Source organism: Ornithorhynchus anatinus, chromosome 3, assembly GCF_004115215.2.
Source record: "Ornithorhynchus anatinus isolate Pmale09 chromosome 3, mOrnAna1.pri.v4, whole genome shotgun sequence".
NCBI lineage: Eukaryota > Metazoa > Chordata > Mammalia > Monotremata > Ornithorhynchidae > Ornithorhynchus > Ornithorhynchus anatinus.
In genome coordinates, this window is record NC_041730.1 from 134,428,444 (window position 1) to 134,448,107 (window position 19,664).

The following is a 19,664-nucleotide window of genomic DNA, read 5'->3' on the forward strand; positions in this document are numbered from 1 at the left end:
CTATCTCATCAGGTTCCCAGAGCTAGTGTCACTGGGAAGAAGGGAAACAATATTTCTAGACTGAATCCTCAAAATCCTGAGGTAGCAACTCAGCTCATTTGATTTCTTTGTTCCTCATCTTAATATAGTAATCTGGGTGGAGCAAGCGAACAATAATTTTAAAACACTAAAAAGTGTTGTGCCGTTTTAAAAGAACAAGTAAATTTATAGAATAGGGATGGCCGTGTAAGAATCTAAATCGTGATTCAGGACTTTAGTTGAATATTTCATTTTTCTTTGGAATACAAATGGAGCTTTCAAGTTAAAGTAGTAGTAATAGTTATTATCAAGTGTGATGCTCTGTATTGTTTGAAAAAATATAGCATAAGAATAGACACGTTCCTTACCCGCAAAGAACATTCACCTCTAACAGAAATAGCTCAATCCTATTTTTCACTGTAAACTAAAATTGGTAATCAGTAAATAGTGAACTGTAACTCTCCACTGTCACTAAAGCCACAGTCCAAATCCCTCTTCAACTTTATCCCTTCCAACTTTTTCCCTTTAGGTTGCATTCTTTGGCACATCCTGCTCTCATTGGATTTATCCTCTGGGTGTGCTATCAGAATCCTTTGGCTATGTGCTTTGCAAAAGTTCTTCACCAAATTGGAACTGGGTTAAAGTAACTTCCATCTCTGCTTTTCAGTCAGGCTGAGTGGGAACAGTTTTTGACCGACTGCAGCGCATTCCTCTTCTACGGAATGGAACAGTTCTCCACTCATATATTAGTGGACCGATTAGCAGCCATGAATTTACGAGGTAAAGACAGCAGCAGGCGGAGGACGATGTTTTCTTGTGAGACTGTTTTAATGAGAAGAGAGAGGTGTTGAAGCCTAGTGCAAAGAACGCAGGTCGGGGGTCAGGAGACACAACTTCTAGTCCCAGTTCTGCTCCTTGCCTTCTGGGTGACATTGGACAAGTCATTTTTCCTCTTTGGCCCTCAATTTCCTCATCTGTAAATAGGAATGAAATACCTGTTCTCCCTCCCCCTTAGAATATGAACCTTGCGAAGAGTAGAGACTGTAGCTGACTGGGCAGGGAGTGTGTCCATTATATGGTTGTGTTATACTCTCCCAAGTGTTTAGTACAGTACCCTGCACACATTAAGTGCTCAAAAAATATGATTGATCTGATTATCTTTTATCTACCCCATTTTTTAGCATACTGCTTGGCAATCAATAATATTTATTGAGAGTTTACTGGGTGCAGAACACTGTACTAAGTGCTTGGGAGAGTACAATCTAACCAAGTTGGTAGACACATTCCATGCCCACAAGGAGCTTACAGTCTAGAGGGAGAGACGGACAATAAAATAAATTACAGATATGGATATAAGTGCTATGGAGCTGAGAGGGGGGTGACTAAAAGGTGAAAATCCAAGTGTGAGGGTGCCAAAGAGGAGAGAGGGAGTAGAGGAAATGAGGGCTTAGTCAGGGAAGATTTCTTGAAGATGCGATTTCAGTAAGGCTTTGAAGGTCATCTGTCTTATATGAAGGGGAAGGGAATTCCAGGCCAGAAGCAGGATGTGGGTGAGGCGTCGGCGATGAAATAGATGAGATTGAGGCACAGTGAGTAGGGTTGACGTCAGAGGAGCAAAGTGTCACAGTAGGAATTCATCATGGTAAGGTAAGAGGGGACCAAGGTGATTGAGATCTTTAAAGCCAATGATGAGGAGTTTCTTTTGGATGAGGAGATGGAAGGCAACCACTGGAGGTTCTTGAGAAGCAGAGAAAGATGGTCTGAACGTTTTTTAGAAAAATGACCCAAGAAGCAGAGTGAAGAATGGATTTGAATGGGGAGAGACAGGGGGCAGGAAGGTCAGTAGTTAAGTCGGGATACGATAACTGCTTGGATCGATATAGTAGCAGTTTGGATGGAGAGGAAAGGGTGGATTTGAACAATGTTGTGAAGGTGGAACCAACAGGATCTGGTGATAGAGTGAATATGAGGATTGAATGAGAGAGATGAGTTGATAATTCATTCAATCATATTTTTTGAGTGCTTACTGTGTGCAGAGAACTGTACTAAGAGCTTGGAAAGTACAATTCAGCAACAAACAGAGACAATATCTACCCATGGGCTCACCAAGGTTGCGTGCTGTGAGAGAGGGAGGATGGTGGTGATGTCTACAAAGGAATGGAAAGTAAGGGAGAGGACAGGGTTTATGTGGGAAGATGAGGAGCTCTGGCACATAGTAAGCACTTATTGTCATTATTAATAGGAATTTTCTGTATGTGAATTGACAAAGAAAAAACTTACCAAAATGTATCTGAAAATTTCGTGACAGGGGTTCCTACTGTTGAATGAGAGGGATAAATTCCTTCTTTATTAATAATAATAGTAATAATAATGATTGTGGTATTTGTAAAGACTTTACTATGTGCCAAACACTGTGCTAGGCACTGGGGTAGATACAGAATATCCAGATCAAACACAGTTCCTGTCCCACATGGAGCTCCCAGGTTAAGGGAAAAAAACAGTTTTTAAAACCTATTTTACAGATGAGGAAACTAAGGCACGGAAATCAATCAATAAGTGGTATTTCATGAGTGCTTAGTATGTGCATAGCACAGTACTAAGCACTTGGCATAGTATAATAAAAAATCAAGTGACTTGTCCAAGGTCATAAAGAAGGCCGGGACAGAGCCGGAATTAGAAGCCAAGTCCTACTGACTCCCAAGCCCATGGTCTATCCACTACGCTAAGATATTTCTCGGACTCTTGTTGTTTGGGGCTAGGTTCCTTGTCTGATCTGGGCCTCAAATGATCCAGTTCCTGGGGGAATTGGAGACTGAACGCTCAGAGTTTGTTAGAACCGAGACCTGAAGCCCGTTCTCACCTCTTCTCAGTATTATGTGATTGTCGATATCCTTTACCTAAACCCCCTCTAAAATGCTGATTAAAAAGTGAACGCTTTTTAACTAGCATTGACCAGACTGGATTAATGAGCTTGTCTGGAAAGCTTTCTGTATAAGAACTGCTAAACAGGGTGTCAGGGTTTGGTAAATTATTGCTACATAAGGGATTTGCAAAGTGCTGTGAGATCTCTCTGTATGGAAGCAGCTCTTTACGTGACTAATAAATTATTATTCACCCTTTGTTCTGCAAAAAATTGGAAATGCAACTATTCGATAAAAATACGAATGATTTTGTTCAATTATGAAATGTAGCCAGACCATGCACTTAACAAATTGCATTGTCTTCATCATAATTCTGTCTTTGTAATTACCGTGAGCATTTTCTAACCAAATTAAATCTAAGCCTGTTATTGGATGGGGTTTTAATTGTTTTTCAGACTGTCAGTTGGTGATTCTATTAGACATGGTGCAGTCAACACAAAGTCTACAGCGACGATCAAAGTTTGATGAAAATAAGAGGTTTGGTATTCTAAGTCCCTTTATTTTGCCTGTCTAACCTTGGCTTCACTGACACTGTCCTCTCCTATCTTCACGAAATTCTCAGTGAAGGCCACTGATTGATCGATTAATTGACTGATGAAGGAAAGAGAGCCTAGTAGCAGTCAGACCCGGCTAAGCAGACCCAAATTTCCGACATTCCTCTGCAGCAGAACAATCAAGCACCTCTGCCTACTACAAATTTTCTGACTAAAAGAGAAGAATCAATGTGGCTTAGTAGAAAGAACACGGGTCTGGGAGTAAAAGAACCTGGTTTCTAATCCTGGCTCTGCCAACTCCTTGCTGTGTGACCTTGGTCAATTTACTTCACTTCTCTGTTCCTGTTTCCTCAACTGTAAAATGGGGATTCAATACCTGTTCTTCCTTCTCCTTAGACTTTGAACCCTCTGCAGGACAGGGCCTGTGCCCAACCTATTTAACTTGTACCTGCTTAGAATAATAATAAATAATTATTATTATGGTATTTGTTAAGTGCTTACTATGTGCCAAGTACTGTTCTAAACGCTGAGGTAGATACAAGATAATCAGGTTGTCCCATGTGGGGCTCACAGTCTTAATCTCCATTTAACAGATGAGGTAACTGAGGCACAGAGAAGTTAAGTGACTTGTCCCAGGTCATACAGCAGACAAGTGGCAGAGTCGAGATTAGAACCCATGTCCTTTGACTCCCAAGCCTGTGCTCTTGACACTGGGCCATGCTGCTTAGAATGGTGCTTGACACATAGTTAGCACTTAAATACTACTAAAAAAATAAGAAGAGCTGAAGATCCTTGGAATCTATTATTGAGGAGAAAAAGCCTCTGCCCTGGAGATTTTGAGGTATGAACAGCTAGCATAACGGCATTTAGGCCCTTGTGTCGGCATTTAGGCATATCTTGAGGCTAGGGTAACACAATTAGGGTAACGGAAAGCAGATGGCATATCAGGAAGCAGCATGGCTTAGTGGATGGAGCACGGGCCTGGGAGTCAGAAGGACCTGGGTTCTAATCTTGGCACTACCAATTCCTTGCTGTATGATCTTGGGCAAATCACTTAGCTCTCAGTGCCTGTTACCTCATCTGTAAAATGGGGATTGAGACTTTGAGCCCCGTATGGGACAGGGATTGTGTCCAACCCGATTTGCTTGCATCCACCCCAGTGCTTAGTACAGTGTCTGACACACAGTAGGTGCTTCACAAATACCACATTTAATTTGCTGAGCCCATCTGGAGGCCACACACAGAATTTAGTGCTTAGAAAAGTCCAACAGAAGTACGATAAGTTCCGAGGGTTCACTCTTATTTATCTGTGGGGAAACAGGGCAGCAGTCTATGACCACAGTTCCGCTCTGTCATTTTTCCTTCATTCTCCCTCTTTGCATTTCCCTCTTTCCTTTTGCCGGTCTATTTCTTCTCAGCCCCCCAGTAATCCCCTCTCAGGGTTGAAACTGGAACGTTTCCGGTCCTCTACCAGTGTCAGCTATGGTTGGAGAGTGAAACAGAGGCCTACCCAGTCCATTCCTAGCATGACCAATGGCTAGCCAGTGGCAGGCCAGCTGCTACAAGTCAAAACGCCCCTGTCCTGGGCAGCAGCAGCACGGGAGAGAGTCAAGGGCGGAGACTCGAGTTTACTGCGTAGAAAGCAGCAATGGTAAACCAATTCTGGATTTTGACCAAGAAAAGTCTATGGATCCACTACCAGAACGATGGCAGATGGAGGTGGGGCGTTCTGGGAGAGATGAGACCTTGGAGTGGTTATGGGTCGGAGACGACTCGACGGCAAAAGACAAGACCCCCAATAAATCTGGCCCCTGTGGAAACCGGAAAGGCCGCTTCGCGAATGGGCTGCAATCGTTCTCAGTCACCCAGTCAGTCAATTGTATTTACTGAGTCCTTACTGTGTGCAGAGCACTTACTACGTCCTTGGGAGCGTCCAATCTAACAATATAACACACATTCCCTCAGAGTCTAAGGAGAACAATCAATCCATCAATGGTATTTATAGAGCGCTTACTATCTGTAGAGCAGTCAATTGCATTTATCGAATGCTTACTGTGTGCAGAACACTGTACTAAGTACTCGGGCGAGTAGAGTATTACAATATAACAGAAACACTCCCTGCCCACAGTGAGCTTACTGTCTAAACGGGGAGACCGACTTTCATAAAATTAAGTGAATTACAGATACGTACATAAGTTCTATGGGGCTGGAAGCGGAGGAAAAAAGGGAGCAAGTCAGGGTGATGCAGAAGGGAGTGGGAGAAGAGGAAAGGAGGGCTTAGTCAGGGAAGGCCTCTTGGAGAAACGTCGCTTTCAATCAGGCTTTGAAGGGAGGAGGAGTAATTTGTTGGAAAACTGTACTACTCTCTTGGAAGAGTACAGTACAACAGAATTAGCAGACACGTTCCCTGCCCATAACTAACTTAGAGTCTTGGTGACAGAACAAGTATTTTATCCCCATTTTACAGATGAGGAAACAAGCACAGAGAAGTTACGTGACTGGCCCAAGTTCACACAGTGGACAAGTGGCGGAGCTGGGATTGGAACCCTGGTCCTTCTGTCTCCCAGGCCCATGCTCTTTCTACTGTGACTTCTCATCACAGAGAGAGGGGATAGGTTTAGCACAAAGATGGAGCCCGGTCTGATACCACATGTTCCCCATGCTGGGACTTCCAGTCTCTGAAAGAGCATGAGTCGTTTCACCTCTCCACTGAATCATTCACGTATTCCTTGATTTCCTTGGGGTTAATCGGTGAGCTCTCCTCCACTATACCGTTGTGGAGATGTGGAGCATGGCCTAGTGGCAAGAGACATGCTTGGGAGTCAGAGGATGTGGGTTCTAATCCCGGGTCTGCCACTTGTCTGCTGAGTGACCTCGGGCAAGACACTTCATTACTTCCCTGGGCCTCAGTTACCTCACCTGTAAAACGGGGATTAAGAGTGTGAGCCCCACATGGGACAGGGACTGTGTCCAACCTGATTAGCTTTTATCTACCCCAGTGTTTAGAACAGTGGTTGGCACTTAGTAAGTGCTTAACAAATACCATCATTACTATTATCACTATTATTATTATTATTATTATTATTATTATTATTATGTGTGCAGTAGTCCTCACTACTGTAAGCTTCCTGTGGGCAAGGAGCATGTTTACCAACTCGTACTCTACCCTCTCAGTCTCTTAGTACAGTGCTCTGCACACAGTAAATGCTCAATAAATACTGTTGCTGATGATGTCAAATATTCCCGGAAACCCCGACGGATTTCAAATCTATCCCTTTAACCACTCGGCCACCCAACCAACTTGTACTGTCCTCACACTCAGTGACTAGATTAAGTCCATAATTGCCAGGAAACCTCATCCCTCGCTTCCTGAGAGAGGCAGTCGGAGTAGTAATAATATTATTTAAGCATTTACTGTGTGCAGAGAATTCATTCAATTATTGAGAGCTTCCTATGTGCAAAGCACTGTATTAATCACTTGGGAGAGGACGATACAACAATAAACAGATACATTACCTGCCCACAACAAGCTTACAGTCTAGAGCACTGAACTAAACACTGGGAGAGGATACACCCCTGGACTTCAAAGGCTAATTCTAGACTGTAAGCTCATTGTGGGCAGGGAATGTGTCTGTTGATTGTTACATGGTACTCTCCCAAGCGCTTAGTACAGTGCTTCACACATAGTAAGTTCTCAACAAATACTAATGACTGAGTGATAAGAGCCGACAGAAGTCCGTTCTTGCATTCTGGCCAATAAACTCAGTCACCCACCCAGCCCAAGCGATTCATTAGGGTTTTGCACTGGACAATTAGAATTGCTCAAATTAGAATTGCTCAAATTAGAATTGCTTGAATTCAGGTGAACTCAACTCCACCCTCTCTACTCATCTCAACTCTCTCGCCCCCCTTTCCCTCCGCCGCTCTCGCTCCACTAACCCACAGCCCCAGATCACCTCCTCTGTCCGCTTCCTACACTCCTATGCTCGAGCTGCCGAGCGCTGCTGGCAAAGGTCCGAGCACCGAGCCGACCTCACACACTTCAAATTTATCCTTTCCTGCCTTAACTCCCCTCTCCTCCGCCAGGCAAAGCTTCTTCTCCTCCCTCATCGACACCCATGCCCGTCACCCCCGCCGATTGTTCCGGACCTTTAACTCTCTCCTTAGGCCCCCTGTTCCTCCCCCTCCCCCATCTCTCACCCCCAATGATCTGGCCACCTATTTCCTCACGAAAATCAACACAATCAGGTCTGAGCTCCCCAAAGTCACCCCTCCGCCTCTCCCCTCCCCCCCACCGACCCTCTCCCCTACTTTCCCATCCTTCCCTCCGGTATCCTCAGAGGAGATCTCCTCCCTCCTCGCAAGTGCCACCCCCTCCACCTGCACCTCGGACCCCATTCCCTCTCACCTTATTAAAACTGTCGCCCCTGCCCTCTTCCCTTCCTTAACTTCTATTTTTAACCACTCGATCTCCAACGGCTCCTTCCCCTCTGCCTTCAAACATGCCCACGTCTCCCCCATCCTAAAAAAACCCTCTCTCGACCCCACTTCCCCCTCCAGTTATCGCCCTATCTCCCTACTACCCTTCCTTTCCAAAATCCTAGAACGAGTCGTCTACAATCGCTGCTTAGAATTTCTTAACTCCCATTCTCTCCCGGACCCCCTCCGATCCGGCTTCCATCCCCTCCGCTCTACCGAGACTGCTCTCTCTAAGGTCACCCGTGACCTCCTCCTTGCCAGATCCAATGGCTCCTACTCCATTCTGATCCTCCTTGACCTCTCCGCTGCCTTTGACACTGTCGACCATCCCCTCCTCCTCCATACCTTATCTCACCTTGGCTTCACGGACTCTGTCCTCTCCTGGTTCTCCTCTTACCTCTCTGGCCGGTCCTTCTCGGGCTCCTTCGCTGACGCCTCCTCCCCCTCCCATCCTTTGACTGTTGGAGTTCCTCAAGGGTCAGTTCTTGGACCTCTTCTGTTCTCCATTTACACTCACTCCCTCGGTGAACTCATTCGCTCTCACGGCTTTGACTACCATCTCTACGCAGACGACACGCAGATCTACATCTCCGCCCCTGTCCTCTCCCCCTCCCTTCAGGCTCGCATCTCCTCCCGCCTCCGGGATGTCTCCACCTGGATGTCGGCCCGCCACCTAAAACTCAACGTGAGCGAGACTGAGCTCCTCATCTTCCCTCCCAAACCCGGTCCTCTCCCAGACTTCCCTATCACCGTGGATGGCACGACCATCCTTCCCGTCTCTCGGGCCCACGATCTCGGTGTCATCCTTGACTCGTCTCTCTCGTTCACCCCACGCATCCTATCCGTTACCGAGACCTGCCGGTTTCACCTTTACGATATCGCCAAGATCCGCCCTTTCCTCTCCACCCAAACGGCTACGTTACAGCTACGGGCTCTCGTTATATCCCGGCTAGACTACTGTGTCGGCCTTCTCTCTGATCTCCCTCCTCTCTCGCCCCGCTCCGATCTATTCTTCACTCCACTGCCCGGCTCATCTTCCTGCAGAAACGATCTGGGCATGTCACTCCCCTTCTTAAACATCTCCAGTGGTTGCCTATCGACCTCCGCTCCAAACAAAAACTCCTCACTCTAGGCTTCGAGGCTCTACGTCACCTTGCCCCTTCCTACCTCTCCTCCCTTCTCTCTTTCTACCGCCCACCCCGCACGCTCCACTCCTCCGCCGCCCACCTCCTCGCCGTCCCTCGGTCTCGCCTATCCCGCCGTCGACCCCCGGGCCACATGCTCCCGCGGTCCTGGAACGCCCTCCCTCCTCACCTCCGCCAAACTGATTCTCTTCCCCTCTTCAAAACCCTACTTAAAACTCACCTCCTCCAAGAGGCCTTCCCAGACTGAGCTCCTCTTCTCCCTCTACTCCCTCTACCACCCCCCCTTCACCTCTCCTCAGCTTAACCCTCTTTTCCCCCATCTCCCTCTGCTCCTCCCCCTCTTCTTTCCCATCCCCTCAGCACTGTACTCGTCTGCTCGACTGTATATATTTTCATTACCCTATTTATTTTGTTAATGAAATGTACATCGCCTCGATTCTATTTAGTCGCCATCGGTTTTTATGAGATGTTCTTCCCCTCAACTCTATTTATCGCCATCGTTCTCGTCTGTCCGTCTCCCCCGATTAGACCGTAAGCCCGTCAAACGGCAGGGACCGTCTCTATCTGCTGCCGACTTGTTCATTCCAAGCGCTTAGTACAGTGCTCTGCACATAGTAAGCGCTCAATAAATACTATTGAATGAATGAATGAAAGTGAAACTTGTAGTCAAGTGAAAAATAGTTCACAATGGAGTGTGTTTGGTAAAGATGGATACCACCTTGTGGAAACCATTTTGCCATTTGTCCCGCAACCTCCATCCTCACTACATAATTGATGTCGCATGCTTCACTGGATATAATCCTATAATTGGAAGTCATTGTTCTTTCAGCACTCGACAGCTCTTGATAGAGAGACCGATAGAGACGGCCGTCCTATTAAGCCTTTGTGGGGTCCACAGTGTCATAATCAACCAGTGGCACACGACTTTGCAACACAATGCCAGAAGACTGCAAGTCCTGTGTGAAAGTATGTATTTTTATTACCCTATTTTGTTAATGAGATGTACGTCCCCTTGATTCTATTTATTGCTATTGTTTTTGTCTTTCTCCCCCGATAAGACTGTAAGCCTGTCAATGGGCAGGGATTGTCTCTATCTATTGCCGAATTGTACATTCCAAGCGCTTAGTACAGTGCTCTGCACATAGTAAGCGCTCAATACATACTATTAAATGAATGAATGTATTTCACACCTATCAGTCAGTGGCACTTACTCATCATTTCCTAAATGCTAGGGACTGTACTAAGCCCTTGAAAGAGGACAACAGTAGGAAGATGGGCGTTGGCCGCCTTCGGGGAGTTCATAATCTAATGGGAAAGTGATTGTCAATGGCTAAATCCAGAAGGCGAGCAAGTATAAGGTGGGAAGCAGCAAAACTACATCCATACAAAACAGCTTAAGGAGTAACTGTACGCAGAGATGAATATGTATGTAAATAAAAATATACATATCTTCACAAATGCAAGAGGATAGAATTAAAGGACAGTACTCAGTGGTCATTTGCCAGCTGGTGTTGTGAGTTAATCAAGGAAGGCTCCTCAGAGAAAGTGGAATTTTAGGAGGGCTTTAGAGATGGGCAGAGCTGTGGTCGATTGGATTTGAGGCAGGAGAAGGGAATTCCAGGCTGGAAGAATAGCATGAGCGGAAGGTCGAAGGTGGGGGAAGTGAGAACCTTGGGTGGGGGATGAAGGGTGTTCATTCAATAGTATTTATTGAGCGCTTACTATATGCAGAGCACTGTACTAAGAGCTTGGAATGTACAATTCGGCAACAATTGTGAGCTGTGAGCTGAGCAGGAGGAAGAGGGCGAGTGGAGGAGTTTTTTGGAGCCAGAATGAAGAGCTGCACAACTGAGCAGAGGCCCAAATCCAAATGGAAGCATGTAATATCCATTTGCCTCACAAAACCTTCCAGATCCATCCATTCCTATGCTTTCCAATGCTTCTTTTACAGATCTGTTAAGAACTGGAAGAACAAATGGGAAGACGGTGCATTTATTTCACAGGCAAGGAATGGAAGAAATGGTTATCGAAGGTAATCTTTAAAATTACTAATTTCTATACATTATAGTAAGCCTTTTCATTCTTTCATTCCTTCAATCATACTTATTGAGCACTTACTGTGTGCAGAGCACTGTTCTAAGCACTTGGAAAGTACAATTCAGCAATAAAGAGAGACAATCCCTGCCCATAACAAGCTTACGGTCTAGAAGGAGGGGAGTCAGACATCAAAACAAGTAAACAGGCATCAATGGCATCAATATAAATAGAATTATAGATATATACACATCAAATTAAGAGGCATTAATGTAAATAAATAGAATTACAGATATGTACATATATACACAAGTACTGTGGGGTGGGGAGGAAGGGTAGAGCAAAGAGAGAGAATAGGGGTGATGGAGAGGGGAGGGGCTTAGTCTGGGAAGGCCTCTTGGAGGAGGTGAGACTTCAGTTGGACTTTGAAGGGGGAAGTGTGATTATTTGGCAGATTTGAGGAGGGAGGGCATGTCGGAACAGAGGTAGGACATGGGCCAGGGGTCGACGGTGGGACAGGTGAGAACGAGGCCCAGTGAGAAGGTTAGCAGCACCAGAGGAATGGAGTTTGCGGGCTGGGATGGAGAAGGAGAGAAGGGAGGGGAGGTAAGAAGGGGCAAGGGGATGGAGAGTTTTGAAGCCAACAGTGAGGAGCTTTTGCTTGATACGGAAGTGAATAGGAAACCACTGGAGATTTTTGAGAAGGTGGGGGTGACATGCCCAGAACATTTCTGGAGTAAGATAATCCAGAGCAGAGTGAAGTATGTTCTGAAGTGGGGAGAGACAACCAGGTGCCGGGGCGGCGTTGCGCGGACCCGGCCTCCACCAGTCGTGTGTCCCCGCTGCCGAGGCGGGTGGCTATTTTTTCACACCAAGGGTCAGAAATGTGTGCGGAGATTTTCGGCGACGTGTTTTTTGGTGGGACTTAGTCTCTGGCACGACATCTCTGAGGGTGTCTTTTGTGAGACGGGAGCAGCGACTCTCTCCTTAGGCCCCCTGTTCCTCCCCCTCCCCCATCTCTCACCCCCAATGATCTGGACACCTATTTCATCACAAAAATCAACACAATCAGGTCTGAGCTCCCCAAAGTCACCCCTCCGCCTCTCCCCTCCCCCCCATCGACCCTCTCCCCTACTTTTCCATCCTTCCCTGCGGTATCCTCAGAGGAGATCTCCTCCCTCCTCGCAAGTGCCACCCCCTCCACCTGCGCCTCGGACCCATTCCCTCTCACCTTATTAAAACCGTCGCCCCTGCCCTCCTCCCTTCCTTAACTTCTATTTTTAACCACTCAATCTCCAACGGCTCCTTCCCCTCTGCCTTCAAACATGCCCACGTCTCCCCCATCCTAAAAAAATCCGCTCTCGACCCCACTACCCCCTCCAGTTATCGCCCTATCTCCCTACTACCCTTCCTTTCCAAAATCCTAGAACGAGTCGTCTACAATCGCCGCTTAGAATTCCTCAACTCCCATTCTCTCCCGGACCCCCTCCGATCTGGCTTCCATCCCCTCCGCTCTACCGAGACTGCTCTCTCTAAGGTCACCCGTGACCTCCTTCTTGCCAGATCCAATGGCTCCTACTCCATTCTGATCCTCCTTGACCTCTCCGCTGCCTTTGACACTGTCGACCATCCCCTCCTCCTCCATACCTTATCTCACCTTGGCTTCACGGACTCCGTCCTCTCCCGGTTCTCCTCTCATCTCTCTGGCCGGTCCTTCTCGGTCTCCTTCGCTGGCTCCTCCTCCCCCTCCCATCCTTTGACTGTTGGAGTTCCTCAAAGGTCAGTTCTTGGCCCTCTTCTGTTCTCCATTTACACTCACTCCCTCGGTGAACTCATTCGCTCTCATGGCTTTGACTACTATCTCTACGCAGATGACACGCAGATCTACATCTCCACCCCGTCCTCTCCGCCTCCCTTCAGGCTCGCATCTCCTCCCGCCTCCGGGATGTCTCCACCTGGATGTCGGCCCGCCACCTAAAACTCAACGTGAGCGAGACTGAGCTCCTCATCTTCCCTCCCAAACCCGGTCCTCTCCCAGACTTCCCTATCACCGTGGATGGCACGACCGTCCTTCCCATCTCTCAGGCCCGCGATCTCGGTGTCATCCTTGACTCGTCTCTCTCGTTCACCCCACGCATCCTACCCGTTACCGAGACCTGCCGGTTTCACCTTTACGATATCGCCAAGATCCGCCCTTTCCTCTCCACCCAGACGGCTACCTTACTGCTACGGGCTCTCGTTATATCCGGGCTAGACTACTGTGTCAGCCTTGTCTCTGATCTCCCTTCCTCCTCTCTAGCCCTGCCCCACTCCGCTGCCCAGCTCATCTTCCTGCAGAAATGATCTGGGCCTGTCACTCCCCTTCTTAAACACCTCCAGTGGTTGCCAATCAACCTCCGCTCCAAACAAAAACTCCTCACTCTAGGCTTCGAGGCTCTACGTCACCTTGCCCCTTCCTACCTCTCCTCCCTTCTCTCTTTCCACCGCCCACCCCGCACGCTCCGCTCCTCTGCCGCCCACCTCCTCGCCGTCCCTCGGTCTCGCCCATCCCACCGTCGACCCCTGGGTCACGTCTTCCCGTGGTCCCGGAACGCCCTCCCTCCTCACCTCCGCCAAACTGATTCTCTTCCCCTCTTCAAAACCCTACTTAAAATTCACCTCCTCCAAGAGGCCTTCCCAGACTGAGCTCCCCTTCTCCCTCTACTCCCTCTACCACCCCTCTTTTCCCCCCATCTCCCTCTGCTCCTCCCCCTCTCCCTTCCCATCCCCTCAGCACTGTACTCGTCTGCTCGACTGTATATATTTTCATACCCTATTTATTTTGTTAATGAAATGTACATCACCTTGATTGTATTTAGTTGCCATTGTTTTTACGAGATGTTCTTCCCCTTGACTCTATTTATTGCCATTGTTCTTGTCTGTCCGTCTCCCCCGATAAGACCATAACCCCGTCAAACGGCAGGGACCGTCTCTATCTGTTGCCGACTTGTTCATTCCAAGCGCTTAGTACAATGCTCTGCACATAGTAAGTGCTCAATAAATACTATTGAATGAATGAATGAATGAAAAAGGTTGGAAGGTCATAAATGATGCTGATGCAGTAATCCTCTTGAGAATGATACTTTTCCTTCTGTTTTGTCCAACTTAAAACAGTTTTAGTAAGATATACCTTTAAATGATAAAAGCACTTTTATTCCCGCAGGTTTCATTACTTACCTCAGTTTTGTCCTCGCAAGTATGTGAGGTAGAGAATCAGTCAATCCATGGTATTTACTGAATATTTTCTTTGTGAAGAGCACTGCACTAAGCACTTGGGAGAGTACAAACCAACAGAGTTGGTGGATATGTTACCTGCCCACAAGGAGCTTATAGACATTCATTCAGTCATGTTCATTGAGCACTCACTTTGTACAGAGCCCTGTACTAAGCTCTTGGAAAGTACATTTACAATGGGCTCACAGACTAGAAGGGGGAGACAGACATCTGAACAAGTAAACAGGCATCGAAAGAATCAATATAAATAAATAGAATAATAGATATACACACATCATTAATAAAAATAAATAGATTTGTAATTATAAATATGTACATATATACACAAGTGCTGTGGGGCAGGGGGTTTAGAGCAAAGGGAGCGAGTCAGGGCGATGGGGGGGGGGGAGGAGCAGAGGAAAAAGGTGGCTTAGTCTGGGAAGGCCTCCTGAAGGAAGTGAGCTTTCAGTAGGGCTTTGAAGGGGGGAAGTGTGCCAGTGTGGTGGATGTGAGAAGGGAGGACATTCCAGGTCAGAGGTAGGACATGGCACAGGGGTCGATGGCCAACGGGCAAGAACGAGGCCCAGTGAATAGGTCAGTGGCACCAGAGGAGTGGAGTGTGTGGGCTGGGATGGAGAAGGAGAGAAGGGAGGTGAGGTAGGAAGGGGCAAGGGGATGGACAGCTTTGAAGTCAACACTGAGGAGTTTTTGCTCGATAGGAAGTTGATAGGCAACCACTGCAGTCGAGAGGGAACACAGGAATTACTATTTCCATTTTACAGTTGAGGGACCTGAGACACAGGGAGGTTAAGAGACTTGCCCAAAGTCACTCAACAGATGGGGATAGAACCGGGATTAAAACCTGTGTCTCCTGATTCACGGCCCCACTTTAAACCAGTGGGTAGATCCCGGGCCTGGGAGTCAGAAGGACTTGGGTTCGAATCCTAGCTCTGCCACGTGTCTGCTGTGTGACCTTGAGCAAGTCATTTAACTTCTCTGGGCCTCAGTTATCTCATCTGTAAATTGGGGATTAAAAGTGTTAGCCCATGTGGAACAGGGACTGTGTCCAATCTGATTAACTTGTACCTACCCCAGTGCTTAGAACAGTGCTTGGCACATAATAAGTGCTTAAGAAGTACCATGTAGATGTATTCATCATATCAGATGCTGTGGGTAGGCCTTCCTGGATTCGCTAGGGGCTAGATTATTATTAATTGAAGCTATGAAGTAAAATAAAATGCTGATGCTGAAATGATTCCTTTAAATAGAAAGTTCCATGCTCTTTCCTTTCTTCCTTAAAATCCTAAAATTGTTCACCGACTACTTGGATCCAAACTGCTGCCACGTTAATCCAAACATTTGTCCTATCCCTCCTTGATTACTGCATCAGCCACCTTGCTGACCTCCCTTCCTCTCATCTCTCCCAACTCGGGGCAGTACTACACTCTGCAGCCCAAACCATTTTTCTACAAAACCTTTCAGGCCACGTTTCCCCACTCCCCAAGAACTTCCAGTGGTGGCCCATCCACCTCCGCATCAAACAGAAACTCCTTACCATCAGCTTTAAAGCACTAGATCAACTTGCCCCCAGCTACCATACCTTCCCTGATTTTCTACTACAACCCAACCCTCACACTTTGCTTCTCTAATCTAAATCTACTCACTGGACCTCGATCTCATCTATCTCAACACTAAATCCTCGCTCTCATTCAGCCTCTATCCCGGAACGCCCTTCGTATCCTCACTCTTGGCTTCAAACAAAAACTCCTCACTCTTGGCTTCAGAGCTCTCCATCACCTTGGCCCCTCCTACCTCACCTCCCTTCTCTCTTTCTACTGCCCACCCCGCACGCTCCGCTCCTCTGCCGCTCACCTCCTAACTGTCCACCGTTCATGCCTATCCCGCTGTCCTGGGCCACATCCTCCCGCTGTCCTGGAATGCCCTCCTTGCTCACATCCGCCAAACTAACTCTTCCCCTCTTCAAAGCCCTACTGAGAGCTCACCTCCTCCAAGAGACCTTCCCAGACTGAGCCCCCTTTCCCTCTGCTCCCCCTCCCACCCTCTGCTCTTCCCCCTTCCCCTCCCCTTCATTTGTAAATATTATTTATTACCCTATTTATTTTGTTAATGAGGTGTATATCTCCTTGATTCTATTTATCTTGATGATGATGTTTTGTTTTGTTCTGTTTTGCTTTGCTGTCTGTCTCCCCCGTTTAGACTGTGAACGCTTCATTGGGCAGGGATTGTCTCTATCTGTTGTCAAATTGTACATTCCAAGTGCTTAGTACAGTGCTCTGCATAAGTAAGCGCTCAATAAATACTATTGAATGAATGAATCCTCTTCGTATCCTGCCAACAATCACTCTCCCTACTTTCAAAGCCACATGAAAAGCACATTTCCACCTAGAGACCTTCCCCAACTAAGCCTTCATTTCCTTTTCCCTCCACTCTCTTCCACAACACCCCTGCACTTAGATTTGCACCCTTTATTCACCCCTCCTTCATCCCATCAATACTTACACACATATCCATAATTCATTCATTTATATTAATTCCTGTGTCTCCTAGACTGTAAACATGTTGTGGGCAGGGAACATGTCTACCAGCTCTGTTATACTGTAGTCTCCCCAGCACTTAGTACAGTGCTCTGCACATAGTAAGGGCTCTATGAATATGACTGATTTATTGACTGATTCAACTAAATATACCCAGATATAAGATTACACAGGAGTATAAAATTAATCATGACTATCAGTTAACTAGGATGCCACTAAGGAGAATCCCAGCCAGAAACTAAAATATGGGTTAGAGAGCTTTAAAAATAAATGAATATTAAAAAAAACCCATAGTTGTGTATTATTTTTGTACTCATAAATATAGGCAACCACTGCAGTCGAGAGGGAACACAGGAATTACTATTCCCATTTTACAGTTGAGGGACCTGAGACACAGAAGGGTTAAGAGACTTGCCCAAGTCTCTTATCAGCATGATTATCAGGTTTTTATTTTTCAATTTGAAAAAGTATTGGTTTTAAATTTCAAATACTGGGTGTGTATTTTAGCTTATGTTTTTATGATGTCTTTTCAACACCATCTCCATCATAGTCTTTGTTTGCTGATATTATTCCTTTATGCATCAAGAAAGACAACAAATCCTCAACAGTCCAAATGCTGACAAACAATCCACTGTTAGACAATAATCACCTGATGTTACTTAACCTGTATTCACAAAGCAATTTTGCATGACCTTGTCACTCTTTTGTCCTCAAAACATGCTGAGAGGTAGGGAAAGACAGGTGTAGTTATCCATACTTCATAGATTAAAAAACTAAGATTCAGAGAGGTTAAGTGACTTCCCTAAGGCCACACGGCAAGCCATGAATTGCCCTGCAACCAGAACAAAGAAACCCTGACTCACAAATCCATCCTCTTTCCCTTCCACCACTCATTCACTCACTCACTCATTCATTCATTCATTTATTTATTCATTCATTCTGTCGTATTTATTGGACACTTGCTGTGTTCAAAGACTACCCCAAGAACGTTAACTGTAAGCTCACTGTGGGCAGGGAATGTGTTTATTGTTCTATCGTACTCTCCCAAGCGCTTAGTACAGTGCTCTGTGTACAGTAAGCTCTCAATAAATACGATTGAATGAACGATTGAATAAACATTCAAAGAATCTAGAGAGCTGTGAAGGCGTAAAGACCCACGACTTATTTTGCCTTTCTTTCCTTGTAGAAGAATCTCTCAAAACGGTCAAAGAAAGAAAAACAAGCCATCCTTCCACATCCAGAATCCTAGTTTCCGAATTGAAATTGCCATTGTCGGCCTACAATTTGGTAATATATGGACTGCCCAATTTGATGGTCATCTGATCCAGGTGGCACGGGCGTCGTCTGGGACTCTGACAAGAAGGGAGCCTGATTCAGAGCAAGCTTTCCTCTCTCCCAGCCAACCTGAAAGTTCACTTCTTTTTCCTAGCAAGGTTTTAGGCCTTTAACGCAATATTAATGTGGAACATCCCTAGGGGGTAGATTCATTCATTTCCCTACCCTTTATTAAAGCTGATAATTTAGCCAAATGTACCTCATCCATCAGGTTTCTATGAAGCTAGTCATTTACTCCATCGTTGACTATTTAGCTAAGTTAAAGGCAAATAAGAATCACAAGTCTGTACGCTACTTCTTTTTGGGTTAGTTAAGCACCTCAATAAATAGAAGATGATCAAAATTGTCACGGCTTTGAAAATGTTGTTATTGGTTCTTTTCAATGGCATTTGGTAAGCATTTGCTATGTACCGGGCACTGTCCGAAGCACTGAGGTAGATACAAAGTAATTGGGTAGGACACAGTCCCTGTCTCACACTAGGCTCCCATTCTTAATCCCCATTTTAAAGATGAGGTAATTGAGGCCCAGAGAATAATAATAATATTGGTATTTGTTAAGCGCTTACTATGTGCAGAGCACTGTTCTAAGTGCTGCGGTAGATACAGGGTAATCAGGGTGTCCCACGTGAGGCTCACAGTTAATCCCCATTTTACAGATGAGGTAACTGAGACACAGAGAAGTTAAGTGACTTGCCCACGGTCACACAGCTGACAAGTGGCAGAGCCTGGATTCGAACCCATGACCTCTGACTCCGAAGCCCAGGCTCTTTCCACTGAGCACACTGCTTACCCAGAGAAGTGAAGGGACTTGCCCAAAGTCACAAAGCAGACAAGTGGTAGAACCAGGATATAGAACCCAAATCCTCTGAATCCCAGGTGTGTTCTCTTTCCACTAGTTCAAGCTGCTTCTCACACAGATGTTGTATAATAATTCAATTATAATTTTAGAAAGATAATTTCAAATTCATGCATCCCTTACTTATTCTCTCCAAAAAGGTTGAAAAGTTCTCCATTTCATTTGATATTTCGTTATTTTTAACTGAACCCTTCATAAGAAATAACCTCAAGTCATTACTTTAAACATTTCAAATAATGAAAAGCAATTTGGTCTTTTGAAGGTTCACTAATCTCTGAAGTCGCACCGATTATCAAAAAAAGTAAACCACATCTATTGGAGTCCAAATACTGTAATCTACTTTGACTCTTTTAGAAGCACTGATTTGTACATCTAATTGAAAACTTGCCCTCAACGTGAAAACCGAGCCGGCCATGTCCATAGATAGGTCACAGATTGATATCGCTAGAGATCATTTTTCAATGTCGTGGGAGGCCATGAACATGCTCGGTGCCAAGAACTACTCGTTTATTCAAAAGCTGACGTGGTTGCTGTTAGTCCCAGTTAAAGAGGAGAAAAAGATATCGTGACCCCTT

The 19,664-nt window shown here is 46.1% G+C and overlaps 1 protein-coding gene across 4 annotated transcripts in view; it reads left to right on the plus strand.

The window, feature by feature from the left end:
* The window catches only part of CFAP46 (cilia and flagella associated protein 46), a 193,175-nt gene extending 174,596 nt beyond the window's left edge, over nt 1–18,579 (plus strand). For all 4 annotated transcript variants that reach the window (XM_029061715.1, XM_029061716.1, XM_029061717.1 and 1 more), the window contains exons 56-60: nt 686–798; nt 3,335–3,416; nt 9,887–10,023; nt 11,009–11,089; nt 18,085–18,579. In XM_029061715.1, the coding sequence (XP_028917548.1) occupies nt 686–798; nt 3,335–3,416; nt 9,887–10,023; nt 11,009–11,089; nt 18,085–18,221 (550 nt within the window). In that variant the 3' untranslated portion in view covers nt 18,222–18,579. The remainder of the gene's footprint in view (nt 1–685; nt 799–3,334; nt 3,417–9,886; nt 10,024–11,008; nt 11,090–18,084) is intronic.
* Nucleotides 18,580–19,664: the final 1,085 nt, after the last annotated feature.